This window comes from Elephas maximus, chromosome 3 (assembly GCF_024166365.1).
Source record: "Elephas maximus indicus isolate mEleMax1 chromosome 3, mEleMax1 primary haplotype, whole genome shotgun sequence".
Lineage (NCBI taxonomy): Eukaryota > Metazoa > Chordata > Mammalia > Proboscidea > Elephantidae > Elephas > Elephas maximus.
The window spans coordinates 10530875-10553614 of record NC_064821.1 but is presented as its reverse complement, the minus strand read 5'-3'; the positions used below and the strand labels follow the sequence as shown (position 1 = coordinate 10553614).

The window sequence follows — 22740 nt, the reverse complement described above, 5'->3', positions numbered from 1 at the left end:
AGGATTCAAGCCCAAATTCAGGGCATCAGCTCCAGGGGAAGGCTTTCTCTCTCTGTTGGCTCTGGAGGAAGGTCCTTGTTATGAATCTTCCCCTTATCCAGGAGTTCCTCATGTCCAGAGACCCTGGGTCCAAAGGACACCCTCTGGTCCCGGTGCTGCTTTCTTGGTGGTATGAGTTCCCCATGTCTCTGCTCTCTTCTCTCTTTTATATCTCAAAAGACATTGGCTTAAGACACTATCTAATCTTGCAGACCTCATCAATGTAACTGCCACTAATCCATCTTACTATGTCATAGTGACAGGATTTACAACACAGGGAAATAATAATAGATGGTAAAATGGTAGATAATCATGCAATACTGGGAATCATGACCTAGCCAAATTGACAGGCATTTTGGGGACACAATTCAACGCATGACATGATCCAAACCATTGAGAATAATGGTTTTTTAAAAAATGACTAGGAATCAACTCAATGGCAATGGATTATATATAAGAATACCCCAGGGATTAAGCCTTTTTTTTTTTTTTAACCAAAAAGTAGTCATATTTCCCAAGTACCAGTCCTTCTTCCTCGTTTCCAACTTTCAAATTCCAATCACCAGTAATTATCAATGCAACCTGATTGCATATTTGATCAACTTCAGACTGCAGCAGCTGATAAAAACCTTCTGTTTTCTTCATCTTTGGCCTTAGTGGTTGGTGCACAAATCTGAATAATAGCCGTATTAACTGGTCTTCTGTGTAGCTGTATGGATATTATCCTATCACTGACAGCGTTGTACTTCAGGATAGATCTTGAAATGTTCTTTTTAACCGTGAATGCAACACCATTCCTCTTCAAGTTTTCATTCCCAGCATAGTAGACCATATGATTGTCTGATTCAGAATGACCAATACCAGTCCATTTCAGCTCACTAATGCCTAGGATATCGATGTTTATGAATTCCATTTCATTTTTGACAATTTCCAATTTTTCTAGATTTATACTTCGTGCATTCCAGGTTCTGATTATTAACGGATGTTTGCAGCTGTTTCTTCTCATTTTGAGTCATGCCACATCAGCAAATGAAGGTCCCGAAAGCTTGACTCCATCCACGTCATTAAGGTTGACCCTGCTTGGAAGAGGCAGCTCTTCCCCAGTCATTCTTTGAGTGCCTTCCAACCTGGGGGGCTCATCTTCCAGCAATGCTATCAGAGAGTGTTCTGCTGCTATTCATAAGGTTTTCACTGGCTAATTCTTTTCAGCAGTAGACTGCCATGTCCTTCTTCCTAGCCTGTCTTAATCTGGAAGCTCAGCTGAAACCTGTCCTCCATGGGTGACCCTGCTGGTATCTGAATACCGGTGGTATAGCTTCCAGCATCACAGCAACACACAAGCCTCCACAGTATGACAAACTGACAGACAGGTGGGACTGACTGGAAACAAAGAAAAAGGATCAGTTGTTGGAAAATATGGCCTTGGTGATAGAAAGAGTGCCGGAGATTGAATGATAGAATTTTGCAAGACCAACGGCTTCTTCATAGCAAATACCTTTTTTCACCAACATAAACGGCATCTATACACCTGGTCCTCACCAGACGGAGTACACAGGAATCAAATTGACTACATGTGTGGAAACAGATGATGGAAAAGCTCAATATCATCAGTCAGAACAAAACCATGGGCCGACTGTGGAACAGACCATCAATTGCTCATATGCAAGTTCTAGTTGAAACTGAAGAAAATCTGAGCAAGTCCGCAGAACCAAAATATGACCTCGAGTATATCCCACCTGAATTTAGAGACCATCTCAAGAATAGATTTGATGCATTGAGCACTAATGATGGAAGACCAGATGAGTTGAGGAATGATATCAAAGAAGAAAGCAGGAGGTCATTGAAAGACAGGAAAGAAAGAGAAGACCAAGAAGGATGTCAGAGGAAACTCTGAAACTTGCTTTCGAACATCAAGCAGCTAAAGCAAAAGGAAGAAATGATGAAGCAACAGAACTGAACAGAAGATCTCAAAGGATGGCTCGAGAAGACAAAGTAAAGTATTGTAAAAACACACGCAAAGAGCTAGAGACAGAAAACCAAAAGGGAAGAACATGCTCCACGTATCTCAAGCTGAAAAAACTGAAGAAAAAATTCAAGCCTTGAGTTGCAATGGTGAAGGATACAATGGGGAAAATACATAACAACACAAGAAGAATCAAAAGCAAATGGAAGGAATACACAGAGTCATTATACCAAAAAGAATTAGTCAACTTGCAACCAGTTCAAGAGGTAGCATGTTCTCACGAACTGATGGTACTGAAGGAAGAAGTCCAAGCTGCACTGAAGGCAATGGCGAAAAGCAAGACTCCAGGAATTGACGGAATATCAATTGAGATGTTTCAGTAAACGTATGCAGTGCTGGAAGTGCTCACTCCTCTATGCCAAGGAATTTGGAAGATAGCTACCTGGCCAACTGACTGGAAGAGATCCATATTTATGCCTATTCCAAAGAAAGGTGATCCAACCGAATGCAGGAATTATCGAATATCATTAATATCACACACAAGTGAAGTTTTGCTGAAGATCATTGAAAAGCGGCTGCAGCAGTATATCGAAATAAAACGGCCAGAAATTCAGCCCAGATTCAGAAGAGGACATGGAACCAGGGACATCATTGCTGATGTCAGATGGATCCTGGCTGAAAGCAGAAAATACCAGAAGCATGTCTACCTGTGTTTTGTTGACTATGCAAAGGCATTCGACTGTATGGATCATAACAAAGTATGGATACTATTGGGAAGTATGGGAATTCCAGAACACTTAACTGTGCTCATGAGAAACCTGTACATAGATCAAGAGGCAGTCGTTAGGACAGAACAAGGGGATTCTGAGCGGTTTAAAGTCAGGAAAGGCGTGCATCAGGGTTGTATCCTTTCACCGTACCTATTCAATCCGTATGCTGAGGAGATAATAAGAGAAGCTGGACTACATGAAGAAGAACGGGGCATCAGGATTGGAGGAAGACTCATTAACAACCAGCATTATGCAGATGACACAACCTTGCTTGCTGAAAGTGAAGAGGACTTGAGGCACTTACTAATGAAGATCAAAGACCACAGCCTTCGGTATGGATTACACCTCAACATACAGAAAACGAAAATCCTCGCAACTGGACTAATAAGCAACATCATGACAAACGGAGAAAAGATTGAAGTTGTCAAGGATTTCATGGAAGCAGCAGTCAAGAAATCAAAAGACACATTGCCTTGGGCAAATCTGCTGCAAAGGACCTCTTTAAAGTGTTGAAAAGCAAAGCTGTCACCTTGAAGATTAAGGTGTGCCTGATCCAAGCCCCGGTTTTTGCAATCGCATCATATGCATGTGAAAGCTGGACAATGAATAAGGAATACCGAAGAAGAAGAGAGGTTTTGAATTGTGGTGCTGGCAAAGAATATTCAAAATATATATCATGGACTTCCAAAAGAACCAACAAATCTGTCTTGGAAGAGGTAAAACCTGAATGCTTCTTAGAAGTAAGGATGGCAAAACTGCGACTTACATAATTTGGACATGTTGTCAGCAGGGATCAGTCCCTGGAGAAGGACGTCATGCTTGGGAAAGTACAGGGTCAACAGAAAGGAGGAAGACCCTCAACGAGATGGATTGACACAGTGCCTGCAACAATGAGCTCGAGCATAACAATGATTGTAAGGAGGGCACAGGGCCATGCAGTGTTTTGTTCTGTGGTACATAGGGTCATTGTGAGTTGGAACTAATTGGACGGCACCTGACGACAACAACAACCAAGAGGACTGTAGTTCAAATCCACTAGCCGCTCCTTGGAAGCCCTATGGGGCAGTTCTACTCTATCCTATAGGGCTGCTATGAGTCACTTGATGGCAACGGGTTTGTTTTTTTGAGTAGTGCAAATAGTTAAGTGCCCAGCTATGAACCAAAAGGCTGGCAGTTCCAACCCACCAAGAGGCACTTTGGAAGACAGGCCTGCTTCTGAAAGGTCACAGCCTTCAAAACCCTACGGGTATTCTTACTCTGCTCACGTGGAGCAGCCATGCGTCAGAGGGGAATTGGCAGCAACTAACAATAACATATGCAATATACTGATATTCTGTTTAAAATATTTACGTTATATTTCAATCTTGTTATAATAATATGTTATTTTATTTACATAAAAGTATTTCTATTATATACTATAAAATATAAAATAGTATTGATTTTGTAAGTATAGGAAATAGAACAATATATATATTCTACATAAATAATAAATATAATAACATGTTTAAAGAAAGTCGGTATCTAGTTGAGTCAGACTCATGGTGATTCCATGTACGTCAGAGTAGAACTATGCTCATAGGGTTTTCAATGGCCATGACCTTTCAGAAGGAGATTGCCAGGCCCTTCTTCTGAGGCACTTCTGAGTAGGTTCAAACCACCAAGCCTTTGGTTAAGCGCTTAACTATTTGCACTACCTAAGACTCCTTAAGTGCCTGATAAATGGTGGTTCTTATTACTCTTTTTTTTTTCCCCAGAGTCATGACATTTAAAGCCATTGCTCAGCTATTTATCCTGGGCTGTTCTTGGGGCCTTGGTTTTTTTATGGTTGAAGCAGTAGGGAAGACGGCTGGATTAGTCATTGCCTACATATTCACCATCATCAATGTCCTGCAGGGAGTTTTGCTCTTCACGGTGTACTGTGTCCTTAGTCGCCAGGTAAGGCTAATTATTTCCTCACTTGCTAGATAGCCCCAAAATCTCATTGAATCACTACTCACATTCTCGCCCTTCCCTCACCCTTTATTTTTGTATTTTTGTGTTTCTCAGTTCTGGGAAGATAGATTGGCCTCTGTTTGGGTCTGCCATGTGCTCTGGGTCTCATCTTCTCGCATCCTAACATATTTCTTAAGAGCGCTGTAATAGTCAGAATAACACAGATTATGCTGTAGTAACAAATAGCCCTCTTCTAGTGATCAAAAGGTGGAATATGGAACAGAATTTTGAATTCTCACACAATCCAGACTTACTGGAGTCACAGAGGCTGAATGACTCCTTGAAACTATTGCCCTGATGTCATCTTTAAACCTTAAACTGAAACTATTCCCCTGAAATCATCTTTCAACCAAAAAAACAATAGTTTAGCTTAATTAGTAAAGAAAGTTTTGCCTTGAGCGTTGTGCTGTTTTAGAGAATTATCTATCTGTAAGTGATGAAATTGACAAAACCAACTCGAAAGGTTAGATGAGCTTAGAGGGCAGTGAGTACATTAATGGTGGTGAGAAAACGTGGAAAGGATAACAAGAATTGTTGTACAACTTGAAGAATGTAACCAGTGTCACTGAATTGTACACGTAGGAATTCTTGAATTGGTTTATATTTTGATGTGTCTCTTTTCAACAAAAACCAAACAACAGAAAACAATTAGCCCTCCCCCAATCTCAGTGGGTTACAACAGTAAAGGTTTATTTCTTTCTCTTGCCACATACCTGTGGGTTGAGACTTATTGCGTTCACTCGGGGATCTAGGCTGAGGGGGCAGCCCCGGTGCAGAACATTGGTGACCTCACAGCCAAGGAAAAAGCAATCAAGGGAAATCACAGTTACACTCTCTTGAAGCTTCTACTCAGGACTGACACATATCAATTTCACCCTCATTCCATTGGCCAAAGCAAGTCATAAACCATACCTGAATTCACCTTGGAGGGGAAGAATAATCCTACTGTAGTGAGGTGCACTATTGGGAGGGACATTGGACTTTTGGCACAACCTCCCACAAGCTCAGAGAGACTTCTGCTCTAATCCAAGTTCTTCCAATGAGTATGTTGTTGTACGAAATTGGATGGACAGCTTAGCCTCTCTGAGCCTTGTTTTTTTTATCTGCAAATGTGGCAATACCTGCTTTATAGTGTTGAGGATTAAATGAGATAATGCAATATAAATCTCCCAGCACGGTCCTTGGCAGACATTAAGTTCTCACTGAGAGTCATTACTATAATTATCCTCTTCACATAGATTAGGAATAGCTTTCTTGGCTTTGTCCTTTGCAATTGAGTAGAACTAAAATCAGTTAAGATGCTCGTTACAAACACAACAGCTTAACACTTCATTAATTCTCTTCCAGTCTTTTAGTGCCTTCTGAACGCTTGGTACTCCTCACACAGAAGAAGTAAAATGCAACTTGCATGTCTTAGCATTAAGTATTTAAGAGTCATTTTTAACATGTTAAGGAGGTTCAAGGTAGGCAATTCATGGGATCACGAGGGGTGGTTTTTTGCAGTGGTTAGTGCTAGGGTTCTGAAGTAAGAATGATAAGATTTTCAAAGCCGGGTCTGTGACCATAGAGAAGTCAATTTACCTCCAAGAGCCTCAACTTCTTCATCATTAATTGAAGGTAAGAGGAACACCTTCCTCATCAGATTAAATGACAGAGTGCATGTCAAGAGCCTGGAACATAGCTTGTTGTTGGGTGCTGTCAAGTTCATTCCAACTCTTATTGACCCCATGTGGCAGAGTAGAACTGCCCCGTAGGATTTCCTAGACTGTAATCTTTACATGGGAGGAACAGATCACCAGGTCTTTCTCCTGTGGGCCCACTGGGTGGGTTTGCACCAGTGGGTGTGTTTGCGTCACCAGCCTTTCGGTTAGCACCTGAGTGCTTAACCATTGCACCACCAGGGCTCCTTGGAAGATAGCTAGTGTTCAATAAGTGGTGGCCTTCATCATCATCGTCATCACCATCACCACTATCATCAGCATCTTCATCAACATATTTCACCATAATCACTTTCATTATCATTGTCGTCACCACCATAATCACCTTCATTACCTCCATCATCATCACCATCATCATCTTCATCAACATCATATCATCACCTTCATCATCACCATCATCACTTTCATTATCATCATCATCACCATAATCACCTTCGTTATCTCCATCTTCATCACCACTTACATCATCATCATCATAATCCATCATCATCACCATATATTGAGCCCTTATGATGCCTGGCATTTATCAAGCACCCTTTCCATAGCTGAGAAAGTTTAATTTGAATGAAATGAACCAGCATGAGCGTGGCCAAGACTGTACACAAAACCCCTGAAAGAATAGCAGAAGGTAGGACTTGGCATCTGTACCTCTAACCTCCTGTTTTAGGGCCCTTTCTTTTGCACCAAGCTCTGGATGTAATGCAGTCTCCATATCCTTCAATCTTCCAGGTTCGAATGGAATACAAGAAATGGTTTACTGGAGAGTGGAAAGGAGTTGAAGTGGAAAGCACTGAGAAGTCTCGCTCTACTACCCACACCAAAATGGTAAGATCCTCCTCTCTGCAATGCCATGGACTTGTCTGAACCCAACATCTTGTGCTGCCAGGAGCTTCCTGGTTCCTTGATCTGAAAGAAAAGAGAGATTGCATTAGCTTCCTGCCATTGTGCAGCTGAAGTTTCTGTTTTTGAGACCACAGCCAGAAAAACTCTTCCTTCCTTCCCTCTTCCATCTCTCCTTCCTTCCCTCCTTCCTTCCTTTCTTGCTTCCCTCCTTCTTTCTTCCTTCCTTTCTACAGTCTTTCCACAAATACCCAAAGGATATCTGTCCAAATGTCATCGTTTATTTAACAAATATTTATTGAGTGTCTAGTATGTCTACGCACTGTTTTGGGTGCTGAGGAAATAACCTTACGAATTCCAGATCCAGCACTTTTATGTTGCCTAGCCTTGAGTAAGTGACTTAACTTCTCTGTGCCTCAGTTTCCTCAACTGTAAAATGGGCATAATAATACTGTCTATCTCATCATGAGGATCAAGTGAGGTCATATAAGTGCTTAGGATACTCCTGGCACACAGAAAACACATGGTGTTTGTAAAAAGATAAAATGATAACAAACTAAAAAAAGAACCATCATCCTTGGTGTTCTTTGGGAAAAGGCTGTAGAGTCAGATATTGGGGCATCTTTACTGAGCGTTATGCCATACAGGTATTCTAGCTGTCACCTCTGGTATGCTAGACGTTTTAGTAAATTTTTGAGGGTTAAATTTCTCTTCGGAGCCCCGGGGTGGTGCAAACGATTACTGTGCTCAACTGCTAACCGAAAAGTTGGAGGTCCAGGTCCTCCCAGAGGCACCACGGAAGAAAGGCCTTGTGACCTACTTCTGAAAAATCAGCCACTGACAACCCTGTGGAGCACACTTCTACTCTGACACACAGGGGGTTGCCAGGAGTTGGAGTTGACTTGAGAGCAACTAGTTTGGTTTGGTAATTTCTCTTCGGCTTATCTCCATATTGTCTCTCCCCTTTAGGAGGAACGGGAACTCATCAAAGGTTGTACATAAGAGAGACACCAAAGACACCACTTACACTCATCCACAACCGCCAGCTCATCTTCTTGCTGGCTAAAGAATCTGCTCATCGATGGCGCCCCTTGTGGTCCTGCGTGGATTGTGCAAGAGCCACAATGTGCATCTTTTCCCTGTGAAGTCTTGACTCCTTCCCTTATTTTGGAGAATTCCTAGAGGCAGCATGCAGTAGTGGCTCATGAGCCATTACACGTGCAAGGAATGCTTTTCTTTTTTCATTTCCCTTTTTTTATTGTTGTTGCAAGTATACACAGCAAAACAAATGCTAGTTTAACAATTTCTACATGTACAATTCAATGACACTGATTACATTTTTTGAGCTGTGCAACCATTCTCGCCCTCCTTTTCCAAATTGTTCCTCCCCCATTAAAATGAACTCATTGACCCCTAAGCTTCCTGTCTGACCTTTCATGTTGCTGTTGTCAGTTTGATCCCATGGAGATAGTTCTTCCAAAGAGCGCAGTGCTCAAGGTAGACATTCTTTACAGTTAAGCTAAACTATTGTTTGATTTTAAAAAGACCTCAGGGGATATTTTTGGCTTAAGGTTTAAAGATTATCTCAGGGCACTAGTTTCAGGGTTTCATCAAGCTTCTATGACTCCAGAAGGTCTAGATCCCATGAGAATGTTAAGTTCTGTTCTGAATTTTTCGCCTTGAAGAGGATTATCCTATAGAATATTTGGTCACAACTTTCAGTGATGGTAGCTGAGCGCCATGCACTTCTTCTGGTCCCGTGGCAAAGGAGGCAGTTGTTCCTGGAAACAATTAGCCACACATTCCATTTCCTCCTCCTATTCCTGACTCTCTTTCTTCATCAGCTGCTCCGGGTGAATAAAGACCAATTGTTGTGCCTCGGATGGCTTGCAAGCTTTTAAGACCCCACGCAATATGCAGTGAGCCAGGCGGTAGAACAGAAACACTAAAAATGACATTAAGTCAATTACCTGGGATGTCTCAAGGGATGTATTTTAATAATGAGGGAAATGGAATTGAGTTTCTTACTCCTTGGCTAACACCTGGATTTCATTCACGGGGGCCTCTCTGGCTTCTCCTTCTCCCCATTCGTCTCCCTCACTTATATGGTATTGTGTTTTTTGTTCCCAAAGATCTTTCATAACTCAACATTTGCTGAATTCAATACTCTCCACATGAAGAAATACAAAAACGGATGGTTGCATTCTTAGAACGCAAAAATACACCATCACTCAGACTTAAGGACACATCGTGGATGGGATGGGCCTTATAGCCAGGACACCAGCACCCCCTATCCCCCATTTTTTTTTTTTTTTTGCCTGACAATGTTCTCAAACCTAAACGTAGAGCTAGGTGTACATAATTTTGTTTTCTTAACGACATCTTGAATATTTGCCAAGACTCCAAATAACATGGCATATCGCAGTGGTTTCAAGATCCACCCTTCCCTCTTCTCCACAACTCCTGCATTGTGCCCCCAAAGGCTGGTCTGGGTAGACTAGAACCCCAGAAGGTGTCTGGGGTGGGTGTGTCTAATGGAGTGTGCTGGCAGGAGATTGGAAGAAGGAAGGAAAGTGAGGTGGGGATATTTCTTTCCCCAGCTCCCTCCTTGTGAGGCCACGGGTTGGTTGTATTGTCCACTGAAGGCTCCTACACCTTTCTCCAGGTCTTCAGGAACCTCTGTCTCCCTTTGCTTTTCACAGGCCTGGAGGTTGTTAACAGCTCTCCATGTTACTACCCCTGGGCTGCTCCATTATCCCTTGTTGCTTTGTCCCCAACCTGCTTCCACCTTTGTAATAAACACTTCAATAAACTTGCCTCATTCCTGCATTTGAGTGTGCATCTGTTTCCTGGCAGGACCATGATACAGTAACTACCACATAGAGAAGGAGTCCTGGCGGCACAGCGGTTAAGCACTTGGCTGTTAAGCAAAGCCAGCAGATTGAACCCACCTAGCGACTCCATGAGAGAAAGACCTGACGATCTACTCCTGTAAAGATCAAAGTCTAGAAAACCCTATGGGACACTTCTACTTTGTCGTAGGATCACTAGAGTCAAAATCCACTTGATGACACACAACAACAACAGAGCTAATTGTGAAGATTCCATGATATAATACATGTGAGTGCATGGCATGGTCCCTGGCTCGTGATGAATACCCAGACCACCTGTCTGTCAGTTTGTTGTACTGTGGTGGCTTGCATGTTGCTAGGATGCTAGAAGCTATGTGAGCAAATAGCAGCAGGGCCACCCATGGTGGACAAGTTTCAGTGGAGCTTCATGACTAAGTCAGACTAGGAAAAAATGCCTAGTGATCTCCTTCTGAAAATCAGCCAGTGGATACCGTATGAATCATAAGAGGAAATTGTTCAATACAGTGCTAGAAGATGAGCCCCCCAGGTTGGAAGGCGGCAACAATGGACTTAAACATACCAATGATCATGTGGATGGCACAGATTAGGTAACATTTCATTCTATTGCCCTAACAACAAAAACTAACAACAACGAACATAAATATATATATATTTATACATATATATCTCCCATGCATCTGTCAATTTGTCATACTATGGAGGCTTGCGAGTAGCTGTGATGCTGGAAGCTCTGCTACTGATACTCAAACACCAGCAGGGTCACCCATGACTACGTCTCATATACTTTAGACATGTTATCAGGAGGGATAAGTCCCTGGAGAAGGATGTCATACTTGGTATACAACAATTGGCTCAAGCATAGCAATGATTCTGAGGATGGCACAGGATGGGGCAGTGTTTCATTCTGTTGTACATAGGTTGCTATGAGTCAGAACTAACTAGACGGCACCTAACAACAACAACATACATCCTTCTGAGAGCGAGGCAAAGAAGCTGTCCTGACCAAAGTTACTTTTGTCATACTGTGGTGGCTTGTGTGTTTCTGTGATGCTGGAAGCTATGTCACCAGTATTTCAAATACCAGCAGTATCATCCATGGTGGACAGGCTTCAGCAGAGCTTTCAGACTACGACAGACTAGGGAGAAGGACGTGGCAGTCTACTTCTGGACAAATAATCTGAGAAACTGGACTATATGAAGAAGAACACGGCATCAGCGTTGGAGGAAGACTCATTAACAACCTGTGTTATGCAGATGACACAACCTTGCTTGCTGAAAGTGAAGAGGACTTGAAGCACTTACCGATGAAGATCAAAGACCACAGAATTTACTACAGTTTACACTTTAACATAAAGAAAACAAAAATCCTCACAACTAGACTAATAAACACCATCATGATTGCAATGGGATGGTCACATTTATATGGCCTTTCTAGCCATGGTCTTTTAACCACCACCAAAAGATTGGGTGAGACTATGCAAATAAGGTGATTGTGGCCCACCAAAAGGATTGGATAGTGTGCTAATAATGCAAATAAGGTGCAGGATACCTGTGTGGAGGTGGAACAATGTAAATAAGGTATGTGGAAGCCTAACAAGGGGATTGGTCAGCTGTGCCATCCCACTAGGCTTAAAATGAGCCAACCCAGAAGTGGAAATGGTGGACCTCACTACCACCAAGAAGAAGAGACAGGAGTGGAGTGCATCCTTTGGATCCAGTGTCCCTATGCTGAGAGCCTCCTAGACCCAGGAGCCAGAGAGAGAGAGAACTGTAACGCCATAGACAACACAAGAAGCAGCAGCGGCCAAGTAATGTCAGCAGAAGTGGAGACTGGTGCAAGACGGTGCAGTAGGCTTCCTGGCCCACGGAACCAGCCAGTTACAATGGGTGTGCCTACCCACAGAACGAGAGAGTTGAGCGCATTTGGGCAGAAGGCTTCCTAGCAGAATGGGATCCCCTTGGGTACTTATTGGCTAAAGGGCTTTGCAACATTTTCTTAAGCAGGGCAGTGGTGGGGAATGAAAGGCCGAGAGGCCAAGGGCAAGGGAGAGTTTTGCCTGTGAGTGCGGCTGAGAAGCTTTCCTGACTGAACAACCGTATCCTGAGTCATTCCTGATCCTGAATTGTAACCTGTTACTTTGCTAAGAAACCCCATAACCGTGAGTGTGGTCTGTGAGCTCTGTGTGGCCATTGCAACGAATTATCGGAACTAGTAGAGAAGTAGAGAGTGCCCTGGGAGGGATGGCTAGTGTCAGCATTGTTAAAAAGGTTGGAGAGAGGAGGTATGTCTAACCTCTGCCTCATAGGAATCAGCCTTGGGCTGTGGAGGTTGATAAAGATTCTCCTCCGCCCTTGTGAAATTAGAGAAGAGGTCAGACAACGCTGCTGCCACACCATTTTTACAATAATAAATGGAGAAAATATAGAAGTTGTCACGGATTTCGTTTTACTTGGATCCACAATCAACATCCATGGAAGCAGCAGTCAAGAAATCGAATGACATATTGCACCGGGCAAATCTGCTGTAAAAGACCTCTTTAAAGTGTTAAAAATCAAAGATGTCACTTTGAGGACTAAGGTGCGCCTGACCCAAGCCATGGTATTTTCAATCACCTCATACCTATGGGAAAACTGGACAATGAATAAGGAAGACGGAAGAAGAATTGATGCATCGGAATTCTGGTGTTGGTGAAGGATATCGAATATACCATGGACTGCCAGAAGAAAGAACAGATCTTTCATGGAAGTACAGCCAGAATGCTCCTTAGAGCCAGGATATCGAGACTCAGTCTCACGTACTATGGACGCGTTATCAGGAGGGACCGGTAACTGGAGAAGAACATAATGCTTGGTAAAGTAAAAGGTCAGCAAAAGAGAGGGGGACACTTAATGACATGGATTGACACAGTGGCTACAGCAATGGACTCAAACATAACAACAATTGTGAGGATGGCACAGGACCAGGCAATGCTTTGTTCCGTTGTTAATAGGGACAATAAGGGAGTGCTTCATAAATGTAATAAAATCGAGACAAAGGGGAATCACCAGATGTGTATTTGGATTTGCCAAACTAAGGTGTGTTTTCTGTATTTGTGCCAGATCTTACTAAGATTCTTCTAACACAATTGAGATGAAAATTTCAGTTCAACATGCCAAGAGACCAGTCAAGATTTTTACGAGTCATGTGATGTTAGGTGTCTTGAAGTTGATATTTGACTCATACTGACCCCAGGTGACAGAGTAGAACTTACCCATGAGATTTTCTTGGCTGGAATCTTTAGGGGAGCAGATCATCAGGTCTTTCATTCTGGGGGCCGCTGTGTGGGTTCAAATCAAACGTTTATAAGCGCCGCGCCACCAGGGCTCCTTAAGAGCCAAGAAGATCAGTGTCGTTATGTTGGGTTGCCCCATCCTAAAGACCAAGATTATGGGTAAGTCACTTCCCAAGGGCGTAAACTGAGAAGAGACTTGGTAATAGGGAACTGGGTAATACATAGATCTGTTGACTCCTTCCCACACTAACTCTTGTGCTAAGAAGTTCACCAACTAAAGGAACCCCTTCAAAGTCAGATCCATTTTCTTAGCCTGGCTGGGAGTTGGCACCAGTTTCCATTAGCTTATTTTCCTCTTTGGACTCCATCCTCTTGCCCAAATTCATTTCCTGAGGCACATTAGTTTGGGGGGAGGGGCGTGCCTAATGTGGTATGTAAGTGACTCAGGAAGAGAGAACTGATGGGCCTAGCATTATGCAAACTCCCCAACCTACACCCCCAAGCCATCTCACCCACCCATAAACCTCCTTGAGAAACTGAAGCTCAAGATAAGAAGAGGCCAATTTCCTTTTTGTTGCCTCTGAGAAGCCACCAGGCTGCGTGAGAAGCCAGGACTTTTCATCTTGCTGGGTAAGTAGGATTTGGTTTAGTGTCTTCTGACAGAAAATAGAAAATGTTTTACTGTGATCTTGGGTCTAGAAAACATTCTGCTTCTAGAATTTTTCAGGCAGCCTCACCACATGTCCTGTTATTTTATTCCTTGAAAGCTGCTGTCTGGGCATCTATCTCTCTTTCATTTTCTCACTTCTGCTTGGGCGAGGAATGTGCGTGTTGTTTTGTGATAGAGTGGAAAATACTGAGATGCTTGAGCACACTCAAAGAAGATGGTAAATTGTGAATTAGTGGGCTTAAGGTGAAGTAAATTGATAAAGCTCCGAGAAGAGCTGAACAAACTCAGAGTGTAATCAATTTGTTATTAAAAATGTGGAAAACAAGGTCTAAAACCAGCAGGGAGTTGACCAAGGTGACATAGTGAATTACCATGCCTTTCCACATGCTACACAGCTACCTCCCCCTGCAAATAAACACATAAGCACATTAAATGCCAAGCTCACAGTGAAGGATCGTATGTTGTCTTCATGGCCAAAGTACAGAGATACACAGGTCAGTATTTTGTAACCAGTTGGTTGTGACTCCCTACAGAGTTCAGAAACCAACTTAGCAGGTGTTATGGATTGAATTTTGTCCCCCTGAAAAATGCATGTCAACTTGGCTAGTCCATGATTCCAAATATTGTGTGATTGTCCACCATTTTGTTACCTATAAATCCTACCTCTGTGATGTTAATGAGGCAAAATTAGTGACAGTTATGTCAACGAGGCAGAACTCATCTACAAGATTAGGTTGTGTCTTAAGATGATCTCTTTTGAGATATAAAAGAGAGAAGTGAACAGGGAGACATGGGGAGCCTCATACCACCAAGAAACGAGCTAGGAGAATGGCATGTCCTTTGGACCTAGGGTCCGTGCACTGAGAAGCTCCTGGACTCGGGAAGATTGATGACAAGGACCTTCCCCCAGAGCCACCAGAGAGAGAAAGCCTTCCCCTGGAGCTGGCACTTTGAATTCAGGCTTCTAGCCTATTAGACTGACAGAATAAATTTCTCTTTGTTAAAGCTCTTCTCTCGGGATGTTTCTGTTCCAGCAACACTTGATAACTATGACAGTGGGTAACAAGCAGCATTGTAAAAGAAACAAAAAGGACTTTAATTATAAAATATCAGATACTGCATGTGGTGAGTACTGTTTTGTGAAGCTTGGTTTAGTTCTCTCTCTCTCTATATAAGTCCCTTGCTGTAGAGTCAATTCCAACTCACAGTGACCACATGTGTGTTAGAGTAAAATTTTCAGGGTTTTCAATAGTTGTGACCTTACAGAAGTAGATGCTCAGGACTTTCTCCTGCTGTTCTGCTGGGGGAATTTGAACTGGCAATGTGTATGTATATATATGCATAGATATTTCTATACATATATGGAAGTGTCCATACATGAGTACTGTATCATCAATATAATATTTCTTATTGTGGGTCATGGCCAGAATCTCTCCAAATAAACATAGCTAGAAGCTTCTGCTGTTTTGAAAAATATTATCACCTCTTTTACATACAATACTGGCTTTAGTAAAACTGGTTTCCAGTGAGGCCGCAAAAAGTGATTGTTCTCATCTGGTTAGGATTTCTTAATAATGGGAGTTTCTATGGTATTTTTTTTTTTAATTGTGCTTTACATGAAGGTTTCTCATTAAACAATACACATATTGTTTTGTGACATTGGCTGCCAACCCCACGACATGTCAGCACTCCCCTATTCAACCTGGACTTCCCCATTACCAGTTTTTTTGTCTCCTCCTTCCTTCTTGACCTTGTCCCAGGTTTGTTGTGCCCCTTTAGTCTCGTTTTGTTTTATGGGACTGTCTAATCTTTGGCTGAAGGGTGAACCTCAAGAAGGACTTCAGTACTGAGCTCTAAGGATGTCCAGAGGCTATACTCTTGGGATTTCTTCAGTCTGTCTCAGACCAGTAAGTCTGGTGTTTTTTGTGAGTTAGAATTTTGTCCCACATTTTTCTCTAGCTCTGTCTGGAACCCTGTCTTGTGACCCCTGCCAGAACAGTCCGCGGTGGTAGCTGGGCACCATATTGTTCTGCTGGACACTGTCTGGTAGAGGCTGTGGTACTTGTGGTCCATTAGTCCTTTGGACTAATCTTTCCCCTGTGTCTTTGGTTTTCTCCTTTCTCCCCTCTCCAGATGGGGTGGGAACAGTGTGGTATCTTAGATGACCACTCACAAGCTTTTGAGAGCCCACAGTCTATTCACCAGAGGATTTAGAACATTGTCTTTATAAACTATGTTATGCCCACTGATGTAGCTGTCCCCCGAGACCATGGTCCTCAGCCCTCAGCCCAGTAATTCAGTCCCTCAGGGAATTTGGATTTTTCTGTGCAGCTTCCACAACCTTGGCTTGGACAAGTTGTGCTGCTTTCCCCAGTATTGTCTACAGTATATTTTCGAGTAGGTTTTTTGAGAGGAAGAGCACCGTGCATCAAAAAAAGACAAGTGTTGAGAGAAGGCAAGACAACCAGGAAGTGATTGAGTGTATTTTCTCTAAGGGACACAAGAGTCCCATTTAAAGAATTTGATTTTCAATCAGGCAGTATTCTCTACTACAGAAGTTGTGAACTGCTAGTCTACAGGTTGTATATTTAAAGAAGAGGTGGATTTTAACATCTTCAGATATTTACAGCCTGTGGCCTCCGAGTCTCCACTGTCCTCAGCAGTTGTGGCGTTGTTGTTGTTGGGTGTCATCAAGTCAATTTTCAACTCATAGCAACCTCACGTGACAGAGGAGACTGTCCCATAGGGTTTCCTAGGCTGTAATCTTTATGGGAGCAGATCACCAGGTCTTTCTCCTGTGGAAACCACCAACTTCTCAGTAAATAGCCGAGTGCTTAACCGTTGCACCACCAGGGCCCCTTGCTCCTCACCAATGGCCTCATATTTATGTTCCATGTCTAGCTCCCAGGAAGTATTGGAATTTATGACCTTGGTGTGGTGGTGGACATGGGCTTTGGACTCAGGCAGATTTTGTTCAAGTCTTAGCTTTGCATTTTATTAGCAGCAGGACCTTGAGCTAGTGATATAATCTCTTTGAACTTCCATTTCTTCTTCTGAAAAGTGGGGAGATAATTATAACTTCTATATCACTGGGTGGTTGTGAGCTTTCAATGAGATGATATTTACCAAGCACCTAAGAAGGTACTTGGCCCATAGTGGAAGTTCCCTAAATGTTTTTAAGACCTGGTAAAGGAAGGGAAAAGAGAAGTCTCTTTAGTAAAATTGTATTTACATCCAATATTCCAGTGCATAAAGTGCAGGTAACCTGTTCAGGGCTGTCAGGGACCAGAGATTCCTCTGGGATGGTCCCTCTCAGAGCACTACTTTGTTACTGTGGGGACCCCACAGGACCCTTTTGAATTCTCATCACACTGGGTAAGATGTGAGTCAAAGTCATGGCTATAACCAGAGTCATGGAAGAAGCGTGAATTATCTCCATGACCACCATTGTAACCACCACCTTCATCACCATCACCATCAGCTCCACCACCTCTACCATCTCCCATCCACCATCTACCACCACCATCACCATTTCTGTCACGTCAGTCATCATCACCACCAACACCGTCATCACTATCATCACTGTCACCACCATTACCACCACCAGCTACCACCATCATCTCCACCAATGCACCACCATCACCGTCACCACCACGACCAGCACCATCACCATCATCACCACCAACACCCCACCATCACCATTACCACCATTACCACCCTCGTCACTACCACCATCACCATCTTCACCACCACCACCTGCACCTCCACCATTGCCACCATTATCATTCCTTTCACCATCACCACTATGACTACCATTGCTATTATGTCCACCATCACCACAAACACCATCATTACCACCATCACCACCTTCACCACCACTAATACCACTATTATCAGCACCACCATCATGTTCACCATCCTCACTACCAACATTCCACCATCACGATCATCACCATCTCCACCACCGCCACCATCACGACCATTATTATCATGTTCACCATTACCACCATCACCATTACCACCATCAACGGTACCATCACCACCATCACTGTCATTATCATTTCCTCTCCTCATCACAGTTAACATAATTTAGCACTTGCTGTCTGTCAGGCAGGGGTCATATTCTATGGAAGGTCGTCTCACTGATTCAGCACAGTGAGTGTGTGTGAAGTATGAAGTACATGCTCTTTCTTAGCCCCATTTTGCAGATGAGAAAACTGAGACTCAGTGGTACAGTCACCACCTTAGGGCCACTCTGATAGTAATGGTGGATCTGGGATTCAAACTCAAGTGTACTGAATGCCACCTAAGTGTCTTATGGCCGGTGCATAACTACGGGTGAGGCATTGAGAAAATTACCCCACAGGCACACAGGCAGACCCTAAAGGATTTCAAACTTCGAGACCAAAATAGAATGGCTACATCAAGACAGGAGTACAGAAAAGAGATGAAGCTGCCAAGAGAAACCCTTTGTGTTTACCATTTTGTTTCCTCTTCCAGGGAAGTGTTTTATTACTATTATTATTTTCTTATTACCAAATAATGTATGAAATTCAGAATTACAGTTGACTAAGAAGAAATTGAAAAATCACTCATAATGCCATTCTCCTGTTGTTGTTGTTGTTAGGTACCGTCGAGTCGGTTTCGACTCATAGCGACCCTATGCAGAACAGAACGAAACACTGCCTGGTCCTACGCCATCCTTGCAATCATTGTTATGCTTGAGCTCATTGTTGCAGCCACTGTGTCAATCCACCTTGTTGAGGGTCTTCCTCTTTTCCACTGACCCTGTACTCTGCCAAGCATGATGTCCTTCTCCAGGGACACATCCCTCCTGAAAACATGTCCAAAGTATGTAAGAAGCAGTCTCACCGTCCTTGCCTCTAAGGAGCATTGTGGCCGCACTTCTTCCAAGACAGGTTTGTTCATTCTTCTGGCAGTCCATGGTACATTCAATATTCTTCGCCAAAACCACAATTCAAAGGCGTCAACTCTGCTTCGATCTTCCTTATTCATTGTCCAGCTTTCACATGCATATGATGTGACTGAAAATACCATGGCTTGGGTCAGGCGCACCTTGGTCTTCAGGGTGACATCTTTGCTCTTCAACACTTTGAAGAGGTCCTTCGCAGCAGATTTGCCCAAGGCAAGGTGTCTTTTGATTTCTTGACTGCTACTTCCGTGGGTGTTATTGTGGATTCAAGTAAAATGAAATCTTTGACAACTTCAATCTTTTCTCCGTTTATCATGTTGTTGCTCATAGGTCCAGTTGTGAGGATTTTTGTTTTCTTTATGTTGAGGTGTAATCCATACTGAAGGCTGTGGTCTTTCATCTTCATTAGTAAGTGCTTCAAGTCCTCTTCACTTTCAGCAAGCAAGGTTGTGTCATCTGCATAACGCAGGTTGTTAATGAGTCTTCCTCCAATCCTGATGTCCCGTTCTTCTTCATGTAGTCCAGCTTCTTGTATTATTTGTTCTGCCTACAGATTAAACAGATATGGTGAAAGATTACAACCATGACGCACACTTTTCCTCACTTTAAACCAATCAGTATCCCCTTGTTCTGTCTGAACAACTGCCTCTTGATCCATGTAAAGTTTCCTCATGAGCACAGTTAAGTGTTCTGGAATTCCCATTCTTCACAGTGTTATCCATAGTTTGTTATGATCCACACAGTTGAATGCCTTTGCATAGTCAACAAAACACAGGTAAACATCCTTCTGGGAATCTCTGCTTTCAGCCAGGATCCATCTGACATCAGCAATGATATGCCTGGTTCCACATCCTCTTCTGAAACCTGCCTGAATTTCTGGCAGTTCCCTGCCAGTATAGTGCTGCAACTGTTTTTGAATGATCTTCAGCAAAATTTTGCTTGCATGTGATATTAACAATATTGTTCTATAATTTCCACAGTCAGTTGGATCACTTTTTTTGGAATAGGCATAAATATGGATCTCTTCCAGTCAGTTGGCCAGGAAGCTGTCTTCCCTATTTCTTGGCATAGATAAGTGAGCACCTCCAGCAGTGCATCTGTTTCTTGAAACATCTCAATTGATATTTCATCAATTCCTGGAGCCTTGTTTTTCACCAATGCCTTCAGAGCAGCTTGGACTTCTTCCTTCAGTACCATCGGTTCCTGATCATATGCCACCTCTTGAAATGGTTGAATATTGACTAATTCTTTTTGGTATAATGACTCTGTGTATTCCTTCCATCTTCTTTTGATGTTTCCTGCATCATTTAATATTTTCCCCATAGAATCCTTCACTATTGCAACTCAAGGCTTGAATTTTTTCTTCAGTTCTTTCAGCTTGAGAAACACCAAGCGTGTTCTTCCCTTTTGGTTTTCCACCTCCCGCTCTTTGCACATGTCATTATAATACTTTACTTTGCCTTCTCTAGAGGCCCTTCGAAATCTTCTGTTTAATTCTTTTACTTCATCAATTCTTCCTTTTGCTTTGGCTGCTCGACGCTCAAGAGCAAGTTTCAGAGTCTCCTCTGACATCCATCTTGGTCTTTTCTTTCTTTCCCATCTTTTCAGTGACCTCTTGCTTTCTTCATGGATGATGTCCTTGATGCCATTCCACAACTCATCTGGTCTTTGGTCACTAGTGTTCAGTGCATCAAATCTATTCTTCAAAAGGTCTCTAAATTCAGGTGGGATATACTCAAGGTCATATTTTGCCTCTCATAGACTTGCTCTGATTTTCTTCAGTTTTAGCTTGAACTTCCATATGAGCAATTGATGGTCTGTTCCACAGTCAGCCCCGGCCTTGTTCTGACTGATGATATTGAGCTTTTCCATTGTCTCTTTCCACAGATGTAGTCAATTTGATTTCTGTGTGTTCCATCTGGCGAGGTCCATGTGTATAGTCACCGTTTATGTTGGTGAAAGATGGTATTTGCAATGAAGAAGTCGTTGGTCTTGCAAAATTCTCTCATTCAGTCTCCGGCATTGTTTCTATCACCAAGGCCATGTATTTCAACTACTGATCCTTCTTCTTTGTTTCCAACTTTTGCTTTCCAATTGCCTGTAATTATCAGTGCATCTTGATTGCATGTTCGATCAATTTCAGACTGTAGCAGCTGATAAAAACCTTCCTTTTTCTTCATCTTTGGCCCTAGTGGTTGGTGCATAAATTTGAATAATAGTCATATTAACTGGTCTTCCTTGTAGGCATATGGACATCATCTTATCACTGACAGCGTTGTACTCCAGGATAGATTTTGAAAAGTTCTTTTTGACGATGAATGCAACACCATTCCTCTTCAAGTTGTCATTCCCAGCATAGTAGAGTATATGATTGTCTGATTCAGAATGGCCAATAGCAGTCCATTTCAGCTCACTAACGCCTAGGGTATCGATGTTTATGTGTTCCATTTCATTTTTGACGATTTGCAATTTTCCTAGATTCATACTTCGTACATTCCAGGTTCCAATTATTAATGGACGTTTGCAGCTGTTTCTTCTCATTTTGAGTCATGCCACATCAGCAAATGAAGGTCCCGAAAGCTTTACTCCATCCACGTCATTAAGGTCGACTCTACTTTGAGGAGGCAGCTCTTCCCCAGTCATCTTTTGAGTGCCTTCCAACCTGGGGGGCTCATCTTCCAGCACTGTATCAGACAATGTTGTGCTGCTATTCATAAGGTTTTCACTGGCTAATGCTTTTCAGAAGTAGGCTACCGGTCCTTCTTCCTAGTCTGTCTTAGTCTGGAAGCTCAGCTGAAACCTGTCCTCCATGGGTGACCCTGCTGGTATCTGAATACCGGTGGCATAGCTTCCAGCATCAAAGCAACACACAAGCCCCCACAGTACAACAAACTGACAGACACTTGGGGGATTCTCCTGCTAGCATTTATAATTCCTTTAAATGTGACATTATGTATTTTGCTGTATAACTGGCATTTTATTCCAATGCTATATCACAGTTGCTTTGTATGTTATTTTTTTGTCGTAAAAATATAGAAAACACAGCATTATCAATTCAACATTTTTCACATGTTCAATTCAGGGACACCAATTCCTATGTTATTTTAATAGCCTCCCACAGCATTATTTTCATTTATGGTATCGAATTATTTTTGTCACACATATTTAAATGCTGGCTGTCTCCCCCTTGCATTTGGTGAAATGATCGTCTTCAAACCATTAGAAGCATCTTCTCCATCAGTGCCTTTATCACCGACGGTGCCACTTTGTGAGTGGCTTAGCTGACTTGCAGAGCATAGGGTCTTTGCTAATGCCCACTGAAAGTTTTATGCTAATCCCAATTACCCACTGACGTAACATTAGCACAGTTCTTCAATTTTAAAATGATACCCATAAGGCATTTATTACATTGCTTTTTAAAGTCTCCTTTGAAAAGCTCATTTATACTGATGTCATTAACTCCAACTCATGGCGCCTGCGTGTGTGTCGGAGTAGAACTGTGCTCCGTAGGGATTTCTATGGCTGATTTTTCTGAAGTAAATCACCAGGCCTTTCTTCTGAGGTGCCCGCGGGTAGACTCAAACCTCCAACCTTTCGGTTAGCAGCTGAGTGCGTTAACCATTTGCACCATCCAGGGACTTCAGTGATGTCTAACACTTCCATTATTTTC

The 22740-nt window shown here is 42.6% G+C and overlaps 2 protein-coding genes across 3 annotated transcripts in view; both read left to right on the top strand.

Moving 5' to 3' along the window:
* LOC126072010 (adhesion G protein-coupled receptor E4-like) overlaps window positions 1–9745 on the top strand; it is a 66110-nt gene extending 56365 nt beyond the window's left edge. For both annotated transcript variants that reach the window (XM_049876588.1, XM_049876587.1), the window contains exons 14-16: window positions 4527–4707; window positions 7212–7307; window positions 8292–9745. In XM_049876588.1, coding sequence (XP_049732545.1) covers window positions 4527–4707; window positions 7212–7307; window positions 8292–8324 — 310 coding nt within the window. In that variant the 3' untranslated portion in view covers window positions 8325–9745. The remainder of the gene's footprint in view (window positions 1–4526; window positions 4708–7211; window positions 7308–8291) is intronic.
* LOC126072018 (adhesion G protein-coupled receptor E4-like) overlaps window positions 1–22740 on the top strand; it is a 150342-nt gene that overhangs the window by 68971 nt on the left and 58631 nt on the right. The gene's annotated exons all lie outside the window — the stretch shown is intronic.